The sequence below is a fragment of the Centruroides vittatus genome, unplaced genomic scaffold, assembly GCF_030686945.1.
Source record: "Centruroides vittatus isolate TY-2023 unplaced genomic scaffold, ASM3068694v2 contig_417, whole genome shotgun sequence".
In the NCBI taxonomy this organism is placed as follows: Eukaryota; Metazoa; Arthropoda; class Arachnida; order Scorpiones; family Buthidae; genus Centruroides; species Centruroides vittatus.
In genome coordinates this window covers 1,975,177-2,002,368 of record NW_027122227.1, presented here as the reverse complement: position 1 = coordinate 2,002,368, position 27,192 = coordinate 1,975,177, and the positions used below count along the sequence as shown (strand labels likewise).

Sequence of the window (27,192 nt, the reverse complement as noted above, 5' to 3'; positions counted from 1 at the left end):
ATTGTAGTTGACTGCAGGTGTCAATTAGATTGTTTCTTTGGCTGATTGTTTCTAATCTTTTAAGAGGATCCCCGGGGAATCTATTAACAGGTCTGACTTGATAATACTTCAAGAGTAAATTATTTATACACTTTACCGTGCCTATAAAAGAAAAGTAAAGAAAAAAACTTGTCAAATATTACTTTTATAAAAGAAAAAAAAAAGGTAAAAATAATTTTGAAAAATCTTTCTTCTGTATTAAATCTCGATTACCAGAATTTCTAAACGTGTAGTTTTGATAATAATGTAATTAGAATAATAAGAACATTTGTAACAGTATATTAAGAGAAAGAAGTTGGCAAGTAATTTTATGTAAATAGTAAAATTTACCTTTAAAATGTTATTTTTTTAAGTACTTAGATGATATTAAACATTAAATATTCGTTTTTTTTATTTGCGTTTTCTGTAGGAAAGTATTAAAAATCAGTTGAAAAATTATTCAGCGAAAGAAGGAAATAGCCAACAGGAAAATCAGTCCTATTCTGAATATTTAATTTTAAAAAAATCGAAAAAATATTTTAAAATTAATGAAAAGAAACCATTCAATTTTTCAATTAGACGAGGATATTAAAACAAAAATATTTAAAAAAAGAAAAAAAAAATGTTAGTTGGAGTCAGAGTTCATAATGAATGGTATTGTTTAATTGGCAATAAACTTTCATTTATGACATCAGGTGAACGTACTTCCTTTATTAATCAGATAAATATCTGGCGCCACATTACTTGTTTCTAATAAATTTTACTTCATTAAACTCAAAACTTTCACGAAGAATCGTATTTCCGAACTTTTGTTTCTCATTTGTTATTCCTCGACTGCTGCATTATCAATAATGTGATTCATGGCGCCATCTCTTGAAGATTCGCTAAATAAGTTTTGTTTAAATCAAATATTTTTTAATAGTTTTTGTGAGCAATTTCCTATAAAAAATTTAAATTTTTCCTTGTAATTATTTTAATATTTTTCACTTTCACTTTTGGAAAGTTATGCTCGACATTCCAAACGCCATTGTCAAACTTCTAGGCTTACAGGAAAGCGGCGCTGAACGTCCGACGTACACGTTTTCGCGTTTAAAACTTCGGCCTCAACGTCGCTAATGATCTCATAACATGCAAAGTTTTACAACCTATATTTATTATTTTTAAGCAAAAAGAAGAGTATAGATAGGAATTTTATTTTAAAAACTCATTTTACTAATTGTAAAATACAGGATTGAGAAAATTAATTTTTTATTAAGGAGTTTTTTCAGGGTTTTTGACACGAGGCACCATCATTGGAGGCTACATTACGAATAAAATGTAGGCAGTAATGTGGCGGCAATCTTAATGTTTTGTCCATAGAAAAGGCAAAGTTAAAATGATCCGGTGGCGGATTCAGAAGTATCCAAAGAGGGCTAATTCAAAAATTTTAAATATTTGAATAATTAATAAGTACCTTTAACAGGTGCACAGCAATTGTACTGCTGCAGATGATCCAATAAACCATATTGATATTACTGCATAAATATTTTAAAAAACAAATTAATTGAACAAATATAATTGAACAAATCAATTATTATTATATTTGTGTATCGATGGGGAGGGGAGGGCTTAAGTATTTATTATTGCAATGATCTCGGCAGCATGAACAAAAGATGGAAACTTTTTCTTTTATTATTTTTGCTAATACTTTTCAGATTCTAAATAAAATGAATGACTTTCTCAATAATTAATTTTCTAAGAATTCTTTATATCTTTCGGCATAAATTTTGCCAGAGGGCATTTTCAAGCCAGAAACAACCAGGGCCGAGTGGAAAAAAAATCATCAGCAGATTGAATGGGTGCCTCATCAGCAGATTGAATGGGTGTTTTTTTCGAGTTTTCTTTACATGTTTGACAACTAAATAGGGGTTAATTTCCTATAGAAAATCTTCCTGGAAAGTATTCCTCTCTTAGATCGCTCATGTGTTGCGTTACTGTATCTTGTCAAAGTTATGGCATTCGTTTTTAGATTTTGTTTTCTTTATCTCCGTATGACCGTATGACCATTTTTCGTATACATACACATACATATATAAAGGTTTGATGACCAGAAGGTAGGTAATCGTATTCTGCCGGTAGTCTGTCTGGGTTTTTGATCCAAACAGAATTACGTGAAATGTTCGTGAATAGCCACATATGGCCATTATAGTTTTGATAATCTTTCCATTCTGTGCAATTTTAGCTCATCTAACTTATATTTCGCCCTACCATTGTTTCTAGAAAAAGATCAAACTTTAATATCAATGATATCAAAATGACACGTTTTTTCAAGGGGACCGAGAAAAATTCGATGGAAAATTTTTTCTTAAAAGGGGTAGATACGTGAAAAAGGTGGGAACCACTGATCTAACTGTACGACTCTTCAAATATCTTGGCCGGGCAATGCGCGGTACACGGTTGGGACCCTAAAAGTTTTATAAAGTTAAAGAATATTTTTTGGTAATTCATAGTAACCTTTTCATAGATTCGTCGAACAATCTGTTCCCTTCACTAAGTAAATAGACAGGAGGTTAACTACAACGTTTAGTAATTGTATTGTTTTCGTACCTAAAAAAAGTACTAAATTTAGTAACTTTTTATGTGATATTCCATTAAAATCCACGTAATTAAAATCCAAGTTAGCGTCAGAAGTATTTATATTTACGTCAGAAAAAGCGGCATTCTAATCTGTGGCAACAGAGGTAAAAGGGTTAAATCATGCTCTGTGCACCGCTCACAAGCCAATTAAGTACATAAAAATAGCAGTTTCATGTATTAAATGTCGAGTATTTTAACGGATAATTTGTTTAATATGGGTAACATCTATCAAATTTAGCGTTTTGTTTTTAATAGCCATTAGTGTAGTTATTTGAAAATGTAAAGGTATAAAACGAGAGACAGTGCAAATGTGAGACTCCATTATACAGTTTTTTGTTTTTTAGTTAAAAACTTACTATTTTGACAATTTTTGCCACAATCAAGCACACAAACATGCCAAAGACCGAAATGTAGATCAGAGTTTTCACTGTATCTGACTTCTCGCTTTTTGCCACTTGAAGTAACCGTTTATATAAAACCTTGATCACAACTTTGTGTTAATTGATTGCAAACCAATTAATGGCATCAATGAGTTCCCCGTGAATGTTGTACTGTTGATCTTGATATCGCTGCACCTTTAAAAGATGCCAGACATTTTCTATGATATTTAAATCGGAAATCTTGCAGGCCAGTAAAACATTTACATTGTCGGCATTATACTGGAACTATAAATAAAATAAACAGACAAATTTCTTTCATTCAGTTTTTGCAAGAATAATTTTATTGGACTGGATCAATACGCGAGATATTCAATCGTTATAGACTCTACCATCAGCCCTGGTTTTGGCTTATTATAAGTAAGCCAATATGACCTCAATTTTACTGTAAGTAATCGCAGTAGGATTGACTGAGATGATAATAATAAACGCAAAACGAACTTACAAAGATGTTTACAAATCACAAAATCCGAAGGATTTCAAATCCAAATCTTTGTTTTGACAAAAGTTTCTTCTAATAATTAAACGTCTGTCCATAAATGAAAATAGAAAATATAAATTGTTCTAGCAGCTATATGAATCGGATCTGTAATCGGCTTGTTATATACGTTAAGACATGTAACATAATTTAATAGAATAAATGATAATAATTACGATTAAAATGAAAATCAAGTTTTTAATAAACTTCTCACTAATCCATTTATTTACTTTATTATTAGTTTTTAATTTTCCCCTGCCTCATGCCTTGAATTTTTAAAATACGCCCCCTCCATTTCCGAAGTAAGTTTTTATTAAAAGAGTAATAATCGTAATTTTAACTTAACTTTAGACACAACACTTTAACTTTAAAATTTATCCACGCCTTTTCAACAACTTAAAAACATTTAGATTTAGGTTAGGGATTTGCAACAGGAAAAAAAGAAAAAAAAACATAATTATACAGTACATTTAAAACGGATTTTGATGCTTTTTTTAATTAAAACCTTATTAAAAAAGAGGACGGTTCTCAATGAAAAGAGAAAAAAGATTTAAAAAGTTCGGCCAAAGAAAGAAAAGAAATTTATTTTAGACTGAAAACACTGAAAACACATTAATTGGTCAACAAAAGCTCAAAAAGAAAACACACAATAAGTACTGACTTGTGAGTTTATAAAACAAATAATGAGTTTTAAGACTGTATTAAAGTAAATAATGACAATTTTTCGAGAAATGTTTTATTATAAACACTATAACCTTATTTTTGTTACTAATTAACACATATATAAACGTCTCTAATACAGTTTCACAACACCAAAAGTGTTTTACACTCCATCCGGAGGTGCGTGCATCCCAGGTTAAAAATTTACTAATTTAATTCAATATAAAAGTTGAGTAATATTAATTTTGATAATAAAAATATATATTATATCAATATTAATCAATAGAAATAAAATCAGTAGATTAGATTAATAAATAGTTTTCAATTTCTCTAAAAAAATATTTTATTTTCACGCTTATCGATTGTATTGTAGATATATTCTCTGTTAATAATAGAGAAAAATTCACATCATAAATATAACATTCATTAGATATTTTTTAGTATTCTCTCTGAGAATTGAGACTTAAGAATGATCAAAACCGCATGTTTTTTTAATCATTTTTCAAAGGTTAAGCCTTTAATTATAAATATTTGCTGAATTACAAGAAGTATGAAGAGCAGAATTTTCCCTGTCAAATATCCTTGTTTGACAAGATCAATGACATAAATACTGTTATTTTATAAGTTTATTGTTTATAGATCTTGTAGCAAATACACAAACGAAAATTACAATACATTATTTATAATAATAACAATAATAATAGAATGCGTGAGCTTTACAGAATACATAAACAAAAAAATGCTAATACGAATACAAACACGAAATACGAATGTAAACATTCTATAACACTTAAAAATTTATAATATATATGGAGAGAAATCATAATTTGAATGGCTTTAATTTCTTTTTTTTTCCTAAGTATTATTTGTATTAAATAATACATAAATTTCGAACTGATTTAGAATATAATAAAGTCGACAAATAAAATATTATTTGATCTTTCAGCTATTTCTCGGGTTGGATTCCTGAGTGGAAAACCAATGGAGACAAATAGGATAAAAAATCAGTTATATGTGGATAACATCTTTCCATGTTTTCTCTCTATAAAGTTTCATATCTACAATTTTTTAACGCTGAAAATGTTTCAAAATATTTTATTTTTATATCCTAAATATTGTATTTACTTAATGCTTCAAGTAATAAAATGTAATAAACACACTAAACGTTGAAGACGACTATTTTAATAGAAGGCAATGTGAAGCAATAAAAATAAAAAAAACAGGAGAAAATATTTTCTTATGAATGATTTAATCTGGAAATTATTAGGCCTATATACAGTGAAAACTGCTTAGGCGACCACCTGCCTTCGACGGGCACCTATCAAAACGGGCAAAACATAGAGTCTTCGTATAAGTTACCTGTATTAAACGACCATCTGTGTAACGCGACCGCGGGCATCAATTTTTGGTCCGAAACAACATACAACAACTGTAATAAACGACCACTTTCGCGAATATATCTATTCTAAACTATTGTTCGAACCCATCTCGGGCACTTCTCTTACTCTTGAAATTAGTTGCAGGTGTTAATGGATTAGTCCAGCTACAAAAAGAACTCATTTCTGTTTGTTCGAAAATGTCGGAAAAACGGAAGAGATGCGAAGTGCTATCGTTTGAAGGTCGTATTAAAGTTATTAGAGAAAGTGAAAATGGCTTATCACAACGGAGATTAGCGGAGAAATTTAAGTGTGAGAAAACGCAAATTTTCAAAATTTTGCTACAGAAGTGGATACTGGAGGAAAGCAATGGAAACAAGGATAGCAAACGAAAAAGAAAGCAGCCAAACGAAGAGATAAATTGATATGGGAGTGTTTTCGAAAGGCAAGTGCTAAACGGATTCTTTTGAGTGGACCAATCATTCAGGCAAAAGGACGCGAATTTGTAGAAAAATTCGGAATTTCGTCGTTTTGCGTCAGAAATGAATGGCTGGAAAGTTTCCTGAAGCGTCATAACATTGTTTATCGTATCTTGTGTGGTGAAAGTGGTGACGTCAATCAAGTTAATGTAGAAGATTGAAAACAGCGGGTGATAGATGATAGATGGATATGATTTTCGCCATGTCTATAACACAGACGAAACAGGACTTCTTTCGTGCTACTCCAGATAAAACTTTAATCGAAAAGGGAAAGAAGTGTTCAGGAGGCAAGATGGCGAAAGAACGCCGGACTGTAATGCTTTGCTATAATGCATTAGGAGAGAAAGATCCAGCGTTGGTCATTTCTAAATCACTTCGACCTAGATGCTTTAAAGGAATTGACATCGCAACTTTGGGCGTGACCTGGAAAGCCAACTCCAGAGCTTGGATGACAGCAGACATTTTTCAAGAATGGATAGAAAAATTAAATGAAAAAACGAGGAACCCAAACAGGAAAATTTTACTTTCTCTGGACAATGCCGCCTACCATTCCCCAAGATTTCACTTTCAAATGTTGAATTGAAATTTCTTCCACCCAACACTACGAGCCACCTTCAACCATTAGATCAGGGCATAATCTGGGAGTTTAAGATACTATACAGAAAAGAACTTGTAAAATTTTTGCTTGTTCGGATGGAACGTGCTGAAAGTGCAACACAACTTGCTAAACAACTGACCGTTTTGGATGCGGTTAAATGGATTAAAAATGCCTGGAGGGAAGAAAATTCTGAAACGATCAGCAAATGTTTTAGAAGGTGTGGCTTTTTTCCCGATGTTGCAGATGCTCCGGATGCTGAAAGTATTTTAGAAGTATTTTTTTTCAATACTTTGGGCACATTTTGTGTAACTGGTCGGTGAAAAAGTGTTTTTATCTACTCTAATGCAATTTTTATTGTTTAATTTTGTTTTAGTATTAAATTAACATTAAAATGACTTTTACGTCGTAGAAGGTCTAAACAGAGTGTAAACTTTTAATGCGTTTGAATAAGATTTCTGCGATTAATGCAAGAATGGAAATTCCGTAACCGATAAACAATATAAGGAACGGAGCTTTTAGCGTATATAAATTAAGGGGCTCGAAACCATCATCATCCTGGTGATCAAATTCTTGTCTTTTTGCTTTAATTCTATAAAATGCATCTTCGTAAAATTTTGGAATTATACCTGTTTGTTGTATTCGAGTCATTCTGTAAAGTGTTAACATTTTACATGAATAATATGTAAACATTTAAATGCTCAGGACTATCGAGAGCTTTCATGGAGCACGAAAGTAGAGAGGGTTTCTTTTGCTATTTTTTTAAAAAACAAATGAAATACGCGGAATGTTTCTTTGTCAATAAAATATATTAATATTAATAAAATTCAGTCTTAAAAATCATATTTTTGTTAATAAAAATAGCATTAATTTATGGGTGTAAAAACCACTATGGACCTTCTCTAAGCTCAGGGAAAAATCCTCAGCTCTCCTCTTCTCGATGGCCCTGAAAATGCTAATGTGAAAATTTGTTGTTCTAAAACTTGTAAATACTTACAGATTTTGGAATTCTTTTCTGAAAGGAAAATTGTTATGAAAAATGCAGGCTGAGTAACTTGTCAAGAGTGAATCTTTCGATATTGAAAACTTTTCTTCTCCAAGTTCCATTATTATAGGTTTAATATAAGTATCGTAAGAGAAAAAAGCATAATTTCTTTTTAATACATTTTCCATTGCATCCATCTGATTTTGAACTATATTTTCTTCCATACTTAACATGGATTCTCTGAGAATATTTTCTAATTCTCCATTAGAATTCTGAAAAATTTTAAGGACTAATTTGTATTAAAGTTGCAAAAATAATAATTCGAAATTTAACTTAGAATTATTATTTTGCAACTTAACACTTAAAACTATTTTTACCATTATAATATCTCGAATGCTGTATGTTTTGACTGTACCACATGTATAAGTTCCTTTCTGTATGGCTCTAGCTAGTTGTGCATATGTGGATATAACTGGTAAGGTGCCTGGAATTGAAAGATATGAAAGAATAGCTCCGCTGTAAGAAGAAGTCAATATAAAAGTTGCCACGATCCAAAGTATCAATACAACTTTTGGTGCGCATCCCGGAAAACTGCTTACACTTTCATCTACAATGAATTATTTACTAAGCTCATTACGACAATAAGTTAAATATAATCAAACAATAGCACTTTTGTAAATAGATTAAATTAAATATTATAAAACTATGTTTTAAAATTTAAAGTTTCTTACTTTGCATTAAAATACATCGAAAAAGAAACCAAAATATCTTGAGAAGATTTGGTGTTGGTTTCTTCGTTAGTTTTTCTCCTGTTTTTATAATTCCTTTAATAATCGGAGTTAAAAGGAACAAACTTAGGAATATTATGAACCACACCTAAAATAAAATTAATTTATATTATCAATTCATTATAATTATATAAATTTTTCTCTGTAATTACTTTTGGCGATTTCAACTCAATAAGTAAGTGACACTAATACACTTTTATAATATAGATATGTAAATGTTAAGAATTTTTTCAATTTTTAATTCTTTATGTTTAGTTTCTTTGCACGATCTTGCTTGATGGAAATTAGTGCCAGTCTGAAAAGCCATTTTTGAACGTAGATCATTACGAAAATATTTTAAATTACTTTTAATAATTTTCGATTTAGAGATAGAGCGCTTATAACTGGCAACTGTAACTGAAATCATAATTAATGTATGCAGGTTGTACACACATCAGATAACCTGCTGGCCAATAAATTGGCTTTAGACGATCACAAAAACTAGATTAGGGCATGGACGTCTTTTAAGTTTAGCAGTCTTTAAACGCACTATCTCAGGAGCCAGGTTATCGTGGTAAATGTTGGAAAGTTTTAATGTAGCAGAATGCAATACCTCTCTTTCATTTAGTCAAATTTTCAAGAAATATAGCGAGGAAAGTTTTGACAGTTTCGTTTAGACCGATGAGGTTTGAATAAAAGGAAAGTTTAGAATGATTCGTTGATGTTTTTCATTCATTTCTTATCAGCCAACTAATTACTTCTGAGATAAATTCAATTTTTCCAGTAACTTTCAAATAGAATTCTATCAGCTGAATCCCAATTACCTCAATAACTTCAATTTGATCGATTCATGAGATATATTGTAACTCGCTGATCATTTTTTATCTATTAATAATACTTGTCTATTATTGTGTATAAATCTTTTCTACAAAATATTATCTCATTAAATTTAATTAAATAAAAATAATGTTTAGTTTCGAATGCAATAGGCTTATAATTTTGAATTCATTTTTTTAATTTAAAATTTATTTCTAGATTTTTATATACGTACAATAGTTTTGGTTGCATTCAAAATTCACTCTACACAAGAGTTAAAAATAAATTTGGAATTAAATCAAACGTTAATTTTACATAAATTTTTTTTCTTTTTGTCAACAACGACGACGATTGCCAATACATCCTTTACCTAGACCTAGATTTCATTGTAAAACTAAAAATCCATTGTCTGAAAATATTCTATTATTGTGAAATAATCGAATAATTCTCTTTATCTTTTTATCATTGAAAATAAAACGTAGAAATATTTTATTATTCAGAACGAAAATATAATAGCATTTTTTTTAGTATATAATAATATATAGTAAAAATAAATATTACATTTCAATAGATTTCTATGGATATGCAGCGAGATTCTACGAAATATTGGATGTGATTCGTAGTGTCGCTGCATTGATTCAATGGCGTAACTACTGTTAAGCGCAGTTAAGCGATGCTTAATGGGCCAACGACATAAGAGATCATCGGACACTGTTTCTATGGAACAATATAAATTTGAGAATGTTTGTTTGTTTGTTTTGTTAAGTTATGGCAACGCAACACTTGGGTCATAACTTAAGGGAGACATGCCTTCCGGGAGGTCTTTTTAAGAGTAATTGGCCCCTATTCAGGCGTTACAGACGTGCAGAAAACCCGGAAAATTCCATGTGGCCAGCCTGTACGGGTGAGGTGCGAACCCACGATCGAACTCCCAGTGTTCAGGGAACGGAACCGTTGGCCACTGGTGGGCCAAATATGAGAATGATTTTAATTATAAAGTATAGGAAAAATATTCAAATTTTTTGTGTTCTGACTATGAACGATTATTTCAAATAAGCGTATACCAATGGTATCAAATTCACGGGCCACCAAATATAGTTTTAGAGAGTTTGTGAGCCTTAGACAAAAAATCAACAGAAAAAAAATATTTTGTGAATATTCGAAAATAACTCTATTAAATAAATTTTATATTTAACTAGCAGATGGGCCCGGCGTTGCTCGGGCAAAAGTAATGATAGCGAAGATTAAGATTATTACGTTATAGTCACAGAAGAAAAAGAGTAATTTCATCAACAAACTAAATATTTTTAATAAAAGGTCGAATTTGAAAATCGAATATTGTAATATCGTTCGATTTTCATCGAATGTTCTAAAGAAGAAAAGTCGAGAAAAACCGAATTAATCTGTTTAAATTTGAAAATCTAATATGTTCTAACATATTACTTTTTTTTTTTTTATTTTTTTTTTCCTCCAGCGCCCGTAAATCTTGCACGTCGCATTCTCTTGTTTTCCATTGTTACTTAACACTTCTATTGATACTTAACACTTCCATTGTTGATGGAAGTGTTAAGCCTTAATCCTGTCCTTCTCCCCATGGGGAGGAATTTCGAAAAATCCCTTCTTAGTGTGCGTTCTCGTGACGTACCCTAACTGCGTACCAAGTTTCAACTTTCAACTCCTAACCGTTTAGGCACGTCTCGATAATGTATATAGAAGCTTTAATCCTGTCCCTCTCCCCCGTGGAGAAGAATTTCGAAAAATCCCTTCTTAGTGTGCGTTTTCGTGATGTACCCTAACTGTGTACCAAATTTCAACTTTCAACTCCTAACCGTTTGGGCTCTGCGCTGATTATTATTATTCTTATTATCAACTCGTCTCGATTATATATATAGATTGAATATTTTCGATTATTTCTTCTTTAACAAATTTTACAGAAATTAAAAAATACTAACATACAACTTATTATTTCTACGTATTATTATAAAATGTTACAAAAAAATTTAAAATTAGAGAAATTTAAAAAAATTAATATTTTTTACTAGAAGCTTGACATCTTCTGGCAGAAACAATTTTATCAATATAGGGTGTAATTTTTGCGATAATGATGTTTTTAATATAGATGTTAAATCACGTTGAACAGAAAATTATTATTAGAAAAATACAATAAGTTTTTCTGGTCAGTGATAAAAAAATACCGACCGAGGATGGAATTGAAAAATCAGGATCATATTGGATTCGAAAAATGGTGTAGTTTTTTTAAAAAAGCGGAAGTTGTACAATCTAATATCTTTTCATGGAAAAAATTTAACTGCTAAATGAGATAAAGAGGTGTTGAGTCAGCCAATAGTAGCATGTGAAATAATTAAGATCATCACCAAATTAAGAGAATCGACAGCAGTTGGTCCGGACCTAATACCAGTTAGTTTTTTAAAACGATTACCCATGAAGGCGATATAAGCTTTAGCGTTAAGTTTTAATTACATTTATGATCAAGTTCTTTTACCAGACTTGTGGCACTCTGCCTATTTTCGTATGCTATTCAAAGGGGGGGGGAATGGTTCTGATTTAAGGAATTACCGACCTATCACCATATTGTCAACGTTGAGAAAGATATTCACATCAGTTCTTGTGAGTAGGTTTGAACAATGGACTAAGGTTTCAAACTCACAATTTGCTTTTGTAAAGAAGATCGGGACAGAAGTGACCATATTCATATTGCTTTCGACTATACAAATTCACCTTGCAAAAAAAAAAGACGTAAAGTATATGCTGCCTTTTTAGACCTAGAAAAAGCATTCGATTCTATTTCAATAGCTAAATTATGTGAGAAATTGGAAGAGCACGGAGCTGACCTAACATTTATAAAAGTAATAGGATCTTTGTTTGGAAAGTACTCAGTCACAATTAAATGTGGCATAAATGTTTATTCCCCGTTTGATATATGTGGTGGTTTATTACAAGGTGATCCGCTTTCACCCAACCTGTTTAACTTTATGATTCACGATATTGATAACCAATTTAAGAAAGAGGAGGATGGGATTATTGTAGACAATATGATAGTACATTCGATACAATATGTTGATGATGTGGTGTTGATCTCTCCGACCAAAATTGGTCTCCAAAGAAAATTAAATCAAATCCAGAGATACTTTTCCCAGATTGGCTTAAGAATTAACCCGAATAAGACACATATTATTATTTTTCGAAGGGGGAGGTAAACTGGCGAGACAAGATCACGACTATTACCTGCTAAACGAGAGGTTGAAAATAGTCGAGGAAATATCATACTTGAGAGTTACTATTACCTCTACGTTGACATTTGGAAAACACGTCCAAAGGGTGAAAATTAAGACTAACAGAATAATAAACAATTTAATGAGCTTATTAGTAAAAATGAAAACCAAGTCTATTCAAATGCAATTCCAACTCTTCTCAACATTGGTTTTTTATTCGATTTGCCATGCTCTTCCATTATGGGGGTTGGACTGGCTACCCTATTTTGAAAAAATCTAATTGTTATTTATTAGGAAAATTTACAGGTTGGATAGGGCAGTCCCGGGATATGCGATTCGCCATGACACTAATAGGATGCTATTAGAACCTTATTTGGTAATAAGGACGTTGAAATTCTTTAAGAGACTGAAAAATAGTGAGAATACACAGATTAGTACCATACCATCAGTTCTAATAAGTTTAGCTGAGAATAAAAAGAATTATCAAAATAATTGGTACAACAAATTTAGGCTTAAATTGGCAAGTTATGGATTGTCACATTTATTGTTCTGCAGTACAGATACAGATTGGAACTTTGGATTTTCACTCTTGGTAGAAAATATGTATAATAATTCAATTGATCATGAGACGAACAGGTTACAGAAATCAAAATTTCACCCTTGGTATATAAATAATTTGAGTTTCCCTCCTGCGGATAATTATATTAACTTTAATATACCATTTGGGATAAAAAAAATGTTATATGCAGATTAGACTAAATAGTTTCTACATTATAGTGGAAGGGAAATATTTGAATATCAAGAATAAACAATGCGGGATGTGTAATGATCAAATTTCTGTTTATCACTTAATATGTCTGTGTAAGGGTTGTTCTAAGCTTAGAGAACAAGCTGGCATCTCTACTTTGGCTGTTAGTAAAACTATGCTGGAATTTTATCATAAATTATTTCGGATGGGACCAATTATGATTATCAGAACATATCAATTTTTTTATTAAATACATCAAAAGTATAGAGAATCCCTAAGGACGATTCTATTTTTTCTACATCTATTCTATTTTCTATGTTATCTAATTGATCTAGTGTACGAAAAAGCAAATATTTATAATAAATATATTTATTGTTGGAGAGTGACCTATTTATGTTGGAGGAAATATTATATTATACTTATAATTTTTGTAAACTAACGCACCCCTTGTAACTGGAATTTCTTCCAATTTACGCAAATAAATTTTGATTTGATTTGAATATAGATGTTAAATGCACAGTTGTTAATCTCGTCTTATATGAACTCTTATCAGTCTTTAAAACAACGAGCTAGAATATACTACATAGAGTGACTGTGACCAAGGTGTATATAAGAAGGTCAGGACACATTAATTTAACTAAAGTTGCATAAATTAGTTTAATTAATGTCGTATAAAACTGACTGCTCGTACAAGTTTGTTTTAAACATGCAACTCAAGAAGTCCCAAAATGACGGCTCCAGTACGCGCATCCTGACCTTCTTATATAGAACTTGACTGTGACCTTAGATACAGCGCTCTTGGTGGCAACGACGGGTACTATCGACCGCCATTTTACTTTAAGTCAAAACATTGACGTTTATACTACGTGTTGGCAGGATTGTCTCTTTAGAATCTATTTTTCTCATCTAAATCCACATTGTTTTGTTCGACCGTAGTTTGAGATTTAGGCAATTAAATAAGTGATATAAATTTGTTTTATCTCGAATTTAGCTATTTTCTAGATTTTATTTAATTATTATAAAGAAGGCAAGATCAGAGTTTAAAGTGGTCAGTGTAGTACTTAACCCTCAATATAACATTTTTATAATCTAAGTACGAGCCAGGTCCATGACTTTACTCTCAGCCATATGATTATTTATAGTGTACTCAGGTCAGTCTGATCCGTATTCAGTGCGCTGTTGATTTTTTTCTTTTGTAGAATATAAGTATTGTTCTTGTGTTTTTATTATAGTTTGTGAAAATTTTGATTTCAATTTGTGAAAATATTTACAATGAAAAAGTACATTTTGACTTTTGTCATGTTATGAAACACATCGTTGAAGTTTAAATCTTTCTAAGAGGTAATAATGAGCTAATAATTATGAGAAATGGAAGAAGTGGTGCATTTACCTGTCAAAAATACACCAAGAAAACATGCCAGTAAATGAAAGAGACTAATATTTAGAAACTGAACCATTAGGATTTGCACAGTTGTGCACTATATGCGTCATTCTGGATAACAAAAGTGTATTAACACAAACTAACCTTTTATTTGTTATGTTGTAGACAACAACACTGAAGCCGCGAGCCTGAAGGGGGATATTGGAAAATTACCATTCCGAAATGCATTGTTAAGTAGACGAAATAAAGTAAACTGTTTTAATCTCGGTCTCTTAATTGTGGATAATTAAGAAAGACGTGATAAATACTATTAGTCTCACTATTGGAAGAAGAAACCTTTACTTATAACTTTTTATATTTTTAATTATTATCGAATGGCAAAAGCTTAATTTTGAGAGTAATGATGAGTTTTATAAAAAATTGTAAATGTTAATAACGAATAACATTCGAACATATTCGTATAACATCATGTGTCATTCCCGACCTCGCTAGGGACACATGACACATGTCACCCCTCTATCGACCCACCCCTTTAACCTTTAACCACCAAAATTTAACAGCATCAACGCTATTTATACACAAGCTATCATGCCAAATTTCGTTTCTTATAGACGCCAACACACACATACATGGAATTTATTTCCCCCCTTTTTTTTGGATTTTTTAGGGTTCAGGAGGTCTCAAAACGTGGAAATTTGCAAAATACTCTGAGGGTCAAATTTGACACGATTCCAATGCTTTCAGAAACTTGTTATGTATACATAACAGCCAAGAAAGTAAAATCAATAATGTTTAGAAATGCATTTAACTGTTTGCTACAGAATATTTTGTCTTGTTTAGAAACCCTTTAAATAAAGGGTTAAAGAAAGAAATGTCTTGTTATTTACTTTCAAAATTAAAAAAAAAAAAAACTAAGTAGGGTCATTTTGACTCGCACTATCTCAGTCAAGAGTTAAAATTCTTCTTTTCCTTTGCACGTTTACACAACGAGTTAGAATATTTTAGCTTTTACACAAGATAAATGGCACGTTCCCTTGACTAAAAGGAAAATGGCGGATGTGTATTCAATTTTCTTTAAGCATGACGTCGCTACCGTCACTCTATGTAGCATATTCTAGCTCATTGCTTTAAAACGAAAAATAATCGTTCGTACAGGTAGTACAGGAGCAATGCTGCCACATCTTTCACAGGAACTTGCCAAAAATAAAAATTTATACGAAACAATAAAATTTTTAGTCACTGACTTGAAAAGGATTTTCTAATATATTAAAAATTTATTTTGTGTATTTTTAAATTCTATTTTATTATTTTAGTAACATCGTCCTCAAGCTTCGGAGCACGGCCACATTACAGACTATCTGGGGTCATATGTCGCGTATTTGACACCACTGGCGTACGCTATATATATTTAAACGCATAATATAATAATACTATATATATATATACAGTATTATTATATTGTAGGTGAAATAGCTTAGAGACTAGACTAGTCTATATAAACAAATATTCAATTTTAAATTAGAGTTGAGATCTATTGCTTGAAATATAATTTATTTACATCCATACAGTCTTGATAATTTGAAAGATCGTTTTACTTTTTCTGTTTCTAAACATAAAAAAAAACAAATCTGTAAATTATTAATGTTTTCAAGCGAATTATTTCGTTTTACAACTCATTTCTTACATTTTAATACTTTTACGAAAATCAAAATAAATTTATTGTGGTAAAATTTTGTAACAAAGGCTTGCGTGTTTACTCGAAGATTAATATATATATATATATATACATATACATATATACATTTTCATTTATTAGTAATCATATAAGTGGTGTAACTGGAAATTTCAGTCATTTAAGCGAAATATGGAATAGGGCCGAGCAATACTTAGGGCCTAGTCCCAACGTATTCACGGTGGTGTAGGAACTTAAAATTTTTAAACTGTTAGAAAATATTATAGGTAGAAGATATATTAAAAATTTCTTTTGTTGTAAGCAAATTTAATATCGAAAAATATGGAAAAACGTCATTTCAAAACTATAATTCTGGAACGGTTATGAAACGTTTGTTTTGTGGAACTATCCTGGAGCAGGCGTAACTGATAAATATTCATATATATATATATATATATATAGAATAGCAAGATCGTTGTATAAATTGTTAACGCTGATAATATTATATAAACTATAGAAGTAAAACTTACGAACAAAGTGAAAGGTTTTATAAATGCATATGCTTTATCTATGCGTCCGGGAGCTTTAACAACGAAGATAACTTCTCTGGCTGATATTGTCGGAGAATAATGATGTTTAGGAGAGAACACAGCATTAAACCAATAAAGATATTCCTAAATTTAAAAACAGGAATAAAATTAATAAACGTAAAACTAAATTCAAGATTAAATAATAATAATAATAATAATCATATCAGACATGCAAACAAAGCGATAAGCTCATTTACATTATTTAATTTATTTCTTATTTCTTTGACTTTATCGTGATAATAAAGTTAATTTTTAAATAAAAAAAGACTTCTAATCTTTAAATTTAAATGTTAAAATACTGTACTACAAGAAAATTTAAAAAGTCCTTTCATATATAGCTAAAAAAATTAGCAATATTTGCCGGATATAATCAGCTATTTCGGTAACCACTAAAAAGAGGTTTATAGACGAATAAACAAATTTGTTTTATCTTTCTAATTCGACATTCGCCAGAGGTCAAGGACTACCCAAAAGACAATATTAATTCACAAATCTGTGAGTTCAAATTGTCTTGTGGGTGATCAAAATAAGTTATTTCATAGTTTCTTTGTTTCATAGATATTTTTTAAAATAATAAACCTTTAACTTGCAATTTATGATTTATTGTTTACAAAAATATATGTGAAATAATCTATTAGACAGGTATAGAAAAACATACCTTCGGTTCTCCATCTTTAAATGTTTTAAGTTTATATCTAAAATACGATTATCATTTATTAATTTCGATATTTAAGTAATAGGATATTTGAATATTCATTTTTGTAATAATTAAAATATTTTCTATTTTAAATTTAAAATTAATTTATATCTTACGTACGTAATATTTAGTTTTTCTTTGATTAATAACATTAATCTAGAAACTGCCGCTGTTTTCGAGAATGTAACTTCATTTTCCGTATAATGAGCTTCTACTAAGTGAGAACGCTATGGATGGATTATTTTAACGATAAATCTCTTCATTTATTTAGTTATGAATAAAATAATATGAAATTTATTCAAATTCAAAATTGGAAATACAAAATTATGTAGGAAATTGAAAAAATTAATAAAACAAAATGCTTACATTGCTTCTTTTTTGTACGTAAACTGATGCTCCGTTCAAATCCTTTTTTAAATGATAATTCGAAAAAACAAATGTTTTACATTTGTTATTTTCACACTGTAATAATATTTTTGAATCATTTTTGATTTATATAATGTACGTTTCATTTTAATGGTTAAATGTTAATATGAGTAAAACTGACTTCTCTTATATTGAATATGAGAAACTATGTATATAACCATCTAATACTAACCATAACTAGCTGTAGATTTTTTGCTACCTCGAACAAACAAAGACGTTTGCTGCCCCATAATTTAAAAAACTGGCTCAGAAAAATTATGTAGAAATAATAATAAATACTATTTTATATTTTGAATATTTAATTCTTTACAGACAGGGCTTTCTTTACAGAGTTTTTGCTAGAGACTCTGGAGCCAAATATTCTTCAGAAAATTCTTGGCTCCAGCTACAGATCTCTATTTCTTTCTTTCTTTTTATTTTTTTGGGGGGGCTTAATAATAAATTAATATTTAAAAATTCAGAATTGATGGATAATATATTATATTATCCATCAATTTCGAATTTTTAGAAAAATAATAATATAGAGATATAATTTAAAGAAACTCACAAAAGAAAAATGATTTTTATAAATATTAATTTGAGTAGAATTATAGATGGATAAATTTTCTAAAGTGTCATTTTTATAATCTTGAAACTGAAGATTTATTTTGCATTCTTCTAGCTGTTCATCGTAGATCTTCATCTTCCATCCTGTGTTGTATAGTTTAGGCAGAATATGTTCAGCTTCTATATTGTAATGCCAAGTATACAATATAATTAATTCAAGGGAATCTATTATATTTAATTATATTTAATAAAAATAATTATACTTACTGAATTCACATTCATATTTATTGGAATATAACAAAATCACATAAATAAAGTCAATCGGTACCATTATTGAAATAAATTACAATTAGATGCTGTAATTATTTAAGAATATTAGCATGATAATTCAGTACGTTTCATATAAATAAATTGGAAAAAAGTGATATTACTTCTAGAGTATATCTTCCTTTAATCCCATAAAAAACTGTTAAAAAGTCCGTAATATATTCATAAACACATCGACAAAAATCTATGAGATTATATAAGAAAGCTTACCTAGAATATTAATGATGTCTGAATGATACCAGACAAGTTTTGCTCGTATTTTTCCGTATAACGTGCAATACAGAAATCGCAAGACGAGCGACGAAGTTTATTGCTTCTTTTTAAAATGAATCCAATGAGCATTTACATATTTTATCACGTGATAGTCTACAGCCACTCTTGATAGGATCGATTCCGTTTTTATTCTCATACATTAAATTAATCTATTAAATGAAATGGAAATGCAATACTGAAACTGAAAAGTAATTAAAATATATAAAGAGAAGAAACAACGAAGAATATTAAATCCGAGAATCAATATAATTGCTCTTACAAAATCGTACATTCTAAACAGCAAACTAAATAGAATGTTAGGTCCTGTTTTTAAAATTAACATTAATTTTACATAAAAAATGTTGGGTTTCTTTTATTTATAGATGGCATACATCTAATATCATACGTATTACATTGAAGACACTTATTTACAAAAGAATGCATTGTTTATAGTTTAATTATAGTTTGATATATTGAACTCTTATTGGTTATGAACGATTTAAATAATTATACCAAAATTTTAAAAAGTTTATTATAGTCTATTATTATAAAAGAAACTGAAATAATTCATATATAGAGAGAAAATTAAAAATTCAAAGTTACACGCAAACTTGCATGTAGTTCAAATATGCAAGACCTACAATATACAATGCATATGAAATAAACAATAGAGATAGTTCTGAAGCAAATCTATTATGTCGAGATCTTAAAATATAATAATAAGAGCAAGAAATTTTTGTATCAACACACTAATCATACAAAATTGAAAACATAATGTAAATGTATCTTGGTATATTTTTTGATATGGAATATTTTGTAGTTTTAATAAATGAATAATAAACACTATATCTATTTTCCAAACTGCAAAAATTAATCACATCGTTTTATTTATTTTCATAATTAACTGCAGAAATTATGTAATTTTCGGCTATTTCTAATTTTCATTCTTATATTTTTGAATATTTAATTCTGTACAGAATGAGATGAATGAATGCTGGAGATGAAACCTGAGCCCGAAGCTATATATTCTTCAGAAAACTCTTGGCTTCCTCCAGATCTGTTTTCTTTTTCTTTTTTTCTTTTTTTTTTTTTTTTTTTTTTGGAGGAGGCTTAGGTGTTAATTTCTTCAGCTATTTACAGGAAATTTTTGAGCTTTTTACTTTCCAAACATTTAAAAAATTTTACGAATCTAACCAAAAGTTCTCTAATTTACATTCCTGACATATCATGTTTGTTTTTTCAGAATTAAATAAAATTACTTTATATCAACTGTAATTAATAATAATATATTATTATAGACAATATTTTAGTTGCTTTTGAATAATAATTATAACATTACAAACAAAATTAACATTGTAATATTTTAAAGTTTCTAATATAAGATGACAATTGTAACAATAGTCTGAAACACTTTTCAATCAGGTGCAGGTGTAATGATGGCAAATAACTGATGAATAGTTACTACTTAATTGTTTATTAGTATCTCATTCTCTTTTCTATAACTTCCTCCCCTTTAATTACAGTTTGATAGAGCTGAGAAAAATGCTAAAATTACATATGTAATCAAAATATCTATTTCTATTGTTTATGTAAAATAGTAGAAACAGATTATAAGTAAATTAGTAAAAGTGAATAAGGTACTCTTGATTCGAACAATTGCAGTTAAAATTAAATGTTTGGCTGGAGCAGGAGCTGGAAGATTCGCCTGGAGCGGAACCGGAGCTATAATTGGAACCCTTTCTCAAAGCCCTGGTTCTGTTTATAATTTGTGTTGTTTTTTTCACTTTTTGCCCTTTCCGCACTTTAGACAATAAGAAAAAGTTTAGTCCATACCCACCTTAGCTATACCTCAAAAATTTTTATTCATAAATATACAGTGGAACCTCGCTTAACGAGCATAATTCGTTCTAGAATACGATAATGCATTCAACGCCGAAAAAATACTAAAATATTTTATGTATAACGTTTATTCAAAGAAAATTGTACAATATACATTGTTAAGGAGCGTGAATCATCTTCGTCTTATCTTCTAGTACGGAATGACCGACCTGAAATGTGAATTCAATTTGCAGAAAACAAAAAAAAATCACAGATAATACGTCTGATAAACACGCCAAACGATATGCAAATTCTTGGGCTATGTAAAGGCTGTAATTAAATATTAAAAATTAATTAATTTGACTAGACCGTAGGCAGTTAAGCGATTCATTTTCTACAAATTTGTTTTGCTCGTTATGCAAGGTTCCACTGTATTTCATTTTTATAACAATTTTAATTTAAATTGCTGCATAAATAGACGATTATTTAGAAATTGTACAGGGTGGAAAAGGTCATTTAACACCCCTACTACAGAATATAGAATGTACTGTACCAAAAGTCAATTCTCTCGTGTCAGGAACACATTAGATCAAGGAGGAAACAGATTAATGCACGACCACCATGTTGAACGCAACTCCGAAACTGTAAATGGGAAGGGGATCATGTGACAAATCATTTAAGGTCAGAATTTCACAAAGAATTGATTGCTGAAACATTTTATTGACCTACAACGAACGGTTACAGAGTTATGCACGTTAGATAATGTGCTCAATGTACATTCTTTGGGTACATTCTATATTCTGTGGAAGGGATGTTAAATGACCCTGTATAATAAAAATTAATTTTTTGAATTATTAATTTGAAAATTATATAATGATAACTTACTTTTTATTCATTTTTTTCCTGAAGCATTTTTCTAAGTAAATTTTGATTATCTTTTTGAAAATTTTTTCTTAATGTTATCGTCTACATTTATCTTTGATCAGATTTGGGTTTAGGTTTATTTGGTTACACATGGGCAATTTGGGAAGGAGAATGCCTCCCTGGAGGTCTTTTAAGGGAAATTTTAAGGGCAACTGGAACTTATTTAGATGTTACTAACGTAAATAAAACTCGGAAAACTCCACGTAACCAGCCCGTTGGCTCTCGCCAACCCACGACTATTAGTGTTTAGTGGTTTTATCCACTCAGCCATTGGTGGACACCCTTAATTTTTTCATCAGAAATAACCAAAACCTTAACTCAAAACTAAATATAAATTACTTATAAAATATAATTTTACTGGGTCAAAAAATTAAGTTGACAGTATGTGTTGATTGATTGTGTGACGAATTAAAAATCCCATAAAAATCTGGTGGAAACTGGTTGAAAAGTAAAGCTCAATGAAAACATAAAAATAAAGGCGACTTGAAAGCAGATTTGACAGTAAGATTCAACATGTGAATAAACCTGCACATTACACTGACCACAACTACAGTAAGGTTTGGATGAAGCAATGTCGCCTTAATAATAAATCAGGAAACAAGCCTCGTTACAGTAAAAGGCTTCAATCAAGCTTTACTTTATGCTTTAAAGTCATTGCACCTACAATAATTAAGTATGACATTAAAACATCTATGAGCAGTATCAGTAAAAGAACTTTAAGGGACGTTGATTTAATACATCCTTTATTGTGTATTTCTTAATTAAATATCAAAATATTGTAAAGTTTTTTTGATTGATTCTTTTTACCTCTGTGTCCTTAATGTTTAACTTTTTGTTTTTATATTGTCTACTTCGACCTTGTTTACAAGTAGGACTTATAAGAGGATTTTTTGATTGACGGATCTATAAAAAACGGGTCAAGAAAAACTGTTGTTTAGATGTTAATTTAAATTATACTTATTGAGATGCAATTTGAAAAAATTATAACATAAATTACCATTGTCGTCCGTCCGTCTTCCTTAATCTCTAGAAGGCGTTAGATAGATAAAAGACGAGACCGAATATTGAAATCTTAGGAGCAGGAGGCCCCGATTAACTATATACGAACTTCCGATACAAACTGAAATTCACGTTATTTCGATTCAAAAATTTTCCCCTGAAAGATGTTAGACAGATGACCGGCACGACTCTATTGTTGAAGGAAAAGTATGATGTACAGGGGCAAGCCATTACTAATTTGAGGTAAATAGCATATATTATATTTTAAATTAAATAAATTAAAAATATGATTAAAAATTGCAGCCTGGCATATGAAAGAACTTCCATTTGTGATTTTTTACAATTATTTTTTGTACAAGAATATTGACTTTTCATACATGTAGGAAGACTGTAATTTTCTGAATTAACAGCATACTTAATTTTATTCAAACATATTGATTTAAACGGATAGAAAAATAAATCTCCGCATCTCTCTCTCTCTCTCTGTTTTTTTTTTGGCATATCCAATTGTTTCAAATACATTTCAATACATGAACTTACATCGACAATTAAAAGTATAGGATTACGTTTATTTCTGTGGATTTTCAATAGGTAAAACTTGTTGCTGACAACTATTCAAGTTAATTTCATCTATTAAATTTGCATTTTCAGGTGGATACATTTTTGAAAAAAATATTTAAATAACTTTGTATTAATTTGATTATTGCCTACCAATTTTGCAACTATTGTAAAACCATCATTTTAAATCAGTTTTGTTATTTTTGATGACGTCTTTGTCATAAAATTAGCATCCGAATTTTTTACAGGTAATAAAGCAACCATTTCTTTCATATTTCCGAGAAGTGATGTTATCATAACACATTGAATGATGGCAATTATTCATGACTAATAGTTTTTTCATAACCTGATATGTCTCATTTATATGTAATATATATAATATCCTATACTTTATATGTCTCTTTCTAAATTAAAAAATAACATAAATTTTAACAAATGTAACATCTGTTTGACAACTTGACAGTTAAAAAAAAAAAAAAAAAAGAGTCTTTTAAAAATATTTTAGAGTTCTTAATACATTATAACAAATTAGTATGTAAGTGGCCTTTGAGTTAGTATAAAAATAATTTTAATTGTTCAGTAATAAACTACAAAAATTTCTTTTTCTAAGTTTCAGTAACAATAAAGAGAGAATCACAAATTAAATCTGCTTTTTCTACATATTTTATTCAATAACAACTCATCTTTTAAGAGAGTTATATCATTATACCTAGTTAAACGAATTTTTAATTTGGATTTTTCACAATTAAATAACTTCTGGCAAATTAAAATGGCCATTTTCTTTTCATGAACATGGAAAGAAAATAACATATGACTTCATTTAAAATGGCCACACATAGTTCATTTATTTTATGGTATCGTCGCCAGATGTTTTTAAACCAATTTACATTTAATTTACATAGGAGTAGCCTCAAAGAAAAGATCGTCTCTGTAAGTGAAGATTTGTGTTTTTTTTTCTTTCTTTGGTTGTTAATCGTGACTGAAACGGTGGATAGCGAAGAAAAAATTTTGTATTCTTCGTTATAATTTTAACATCTGGTTTGTATATTTTAAGAAAGCAAAAATTTTAAATTATATCTTTATAGAAGTCTTTACGCCCTTTATTTCTGTACTTATGAAATCTAGATTTTCTTCAAAACACGAAGCTATTCTTGGAAATGGATCCATGGATTAAAAATCTTTTAATAAATAATTTCTAACTCAAATAAACATGACATTTAACAGGAATTACACAAAGCACGAAAAACAATCAATAACAACATTTAATCAATATATAAAACACGAAACATGGCGAGTACATCGTTCACTTTAGTAGAGAGCAAGAGAACGGATTATATGGCATCAGACCAATAGAGAGGTTTCTAGGTCTACGTAGGTCATGACACGTGATAAAACGCACGTTAGCTCCGCCCCTTCGCCATGTATGTAATCTAGCTTCCGCTGGCTTAGCTTGCACGTGGTTTGTTATTTAACAGGTTGGCAGCGCTTTTTTTTATTTAAACTTAGATTGCAATATTTTTATATCATAAATAAAGCTAAAAAATGCTTTTATGACGGCCATTCTCGTATTCTGACAGGACGAGATTCTGTTTTATATGAAGAGATAGTTTCATTATGTCAAGGTGTCGATCCATACGAAGGCAGAATCTTCGTTATAGATGAAGAGTTGTGGCCTAAAGTAAAATTTAGTGACATCATAAACTGGTTTTGACGAAAAACTACTACACACTTTCATAAATGAAAACTTACAAATCTTTAGAAACCCATAACTATCTTACAAATGGCTGTGTTTCTCCTGGTTACGTGCTCTTTCATAACGCTCCTGATATGCAGTTGGGTTGTAGCTATTCTCATACCCCATATATAATGTTGGCACCACCCAGTCTAGTGATGATTGAACAAACAATGAGGAAGGTTTTTCTTTGGGATAAAAATCTTTTTCAATAATATTTTATTATGACAATTTATTGTTAAATTATTGTTATTAATATATATATATATATATATTATATATATAAAATTATTAATGTTAAACAATTAATATTAAAAAGAACTTATCATTATGGTATGCTATATAGAAATAATGAATAAGAATTTGTGAGAAGCAATTTGAAGGGTGCTATGTAATGATTATCTGTTACTAAGGTAAAAAAGTCATTGTAAAAATGTTAATATTGCTCACCAAAATAACCTAAGCTAGCTATTTGTAAGTGATCAATGAAAATTATTATATCTTTAAAAATACACACATTTTTGTTTATGTAAATTAGACTGCGAGGATAATTGGTTGAAAATGCATTTCTAATTCTTCATCTGCTATGCGATTATCTTTGCTTAACACTTTAATGTTAAGTATATTCAGTGGTGATATTCAGCGGGTTCACACAGGTTCGGCCGAACCCGTTGTTAAAATTTTCATTTTTCGAACCTTGTTAAACACACGGAACATTTCTCAGTGGTTTTGTTTTATTTTTTTTTTAAATATATTAAAATATACGTATTATACTCTGTAATACTACTAAACTAGAGCCTTATACCCCGTTCGCACCGAACATTTCAAATCTCGGATTTATCGCACTTTTTCTGTCTCCCGACAAGCGCGATATAACGAGGGGCTACTGTATATGTATATATATATATATATATATATATATATATATATCCAGAAAAAGTGCGATATATCCGACGGCGCGATGTAAATATATATATATATATATATATATATATATATTTCTTAACTGTTGCGGATTATTCATCAGCAAAGAAATAATTGTAAATTGATTAGAAAAATTAATTAGTCATTTCTGTAGGTTAGCAAGAAGTTTCTTAGATAGGTTTAAGTTCGTAATAAAATTATATTGCCATAAGCTGGCTTTTGCATAAAAACATATATATCATTTGCTGCAAATAAAAATTATATCACCATAGTCAATAAATAATTAAATATCCTTAAATATGCTATAGTTTTTCTTATAATTCAACGTTAATGGTTAATTAACCATTAACGTTAAATTGATTTAACTCAAAAAAAAAAAAAACTGAAAAAATTCTTTGTTGACATCTATTTCGCTTAATATCATAGCATGGGGTAAAGATTAAGAAACGAATTTCGGCATGGTAACTTGCGTATAAGAGGCATTGATGCTATTAAATTTTGGTGGAGGATGGTCGAGGGGTGCACGATAGAGGTGTCACGTGTTAAATCTCGAGAGAGATTGAACTTAATGAAGATTTTACTCGTTATTAGCCCTTACAATTAAAAAAAAAAAAAAAAAAAAAAACCACTCGTCACTACCTTCAAAATTAATGTTTTTGCCATTTTATAATAATTAAAAATATGAGATTTTTTTATTGAGATATGAGATGGCACCACACACAATGTTATTTATTATGATTAATAATACGTTATTTTTTAAAATAAAAATCCATGTAACTTTTTGCTTGATTTTATTATGTACTAGCCTACTTGATTTAATTAACAAAAAAAGAAGAATGACATTTCGTGTTACATTTACTTTTTATATAGCTTGGTATACAAATGTGTATAAATTATACTAATTCATACCGCATTTGCCAAGAAACAGGTATTTTATTCTGCGAAATATCTGAATCAGAGCATAGAAGAAAATTCCGATTTTAGAGAGCTATTTCAGATGTTTCGTTTAAAAAAATTATGTATCAAATTCTTAAAGTATTGTTTACTTCTGTTTAAAATGCACAATTAGCCTTTGTTAGAATGTATTTAACTTTAAATCTCACTATAAACCTTAATGATTTACTTACACTATACAGAC

General features: G+C 29.6%; 1 protein-coding gene across 1 annotated transcript; it reads right to left on the bottom strand.

Moving 5' to 3' along the window:
- Positions 1-7,943: 7,943 nt before the first annotated feature.
- LOC136976700 (uncharacterized) lies at positions 7,944-18,656 on the bottom strand. Its single transcript, XM_067272065.1, has 7 exons — positions 18,522-18,656; positions 17,915-18,010; positions 17,669-17,775; positions 17,510-17,546; positions 16,792-16,935; positions 8,376-8,520; positions 7,944-8,251 (listed from the first exon to the last, which is right to left on the bottom strand). The coding sequence occupies exons 1-7, from the start codon at positions 18,654-18,656 to the stop codon at positions 7,944-7,946; spliced, it is 972 nt and encodes a 323-aa protein (XP_067128166.1).
- Positions 18,657-27,192: the final 8,536 nt, after the last annotated feature.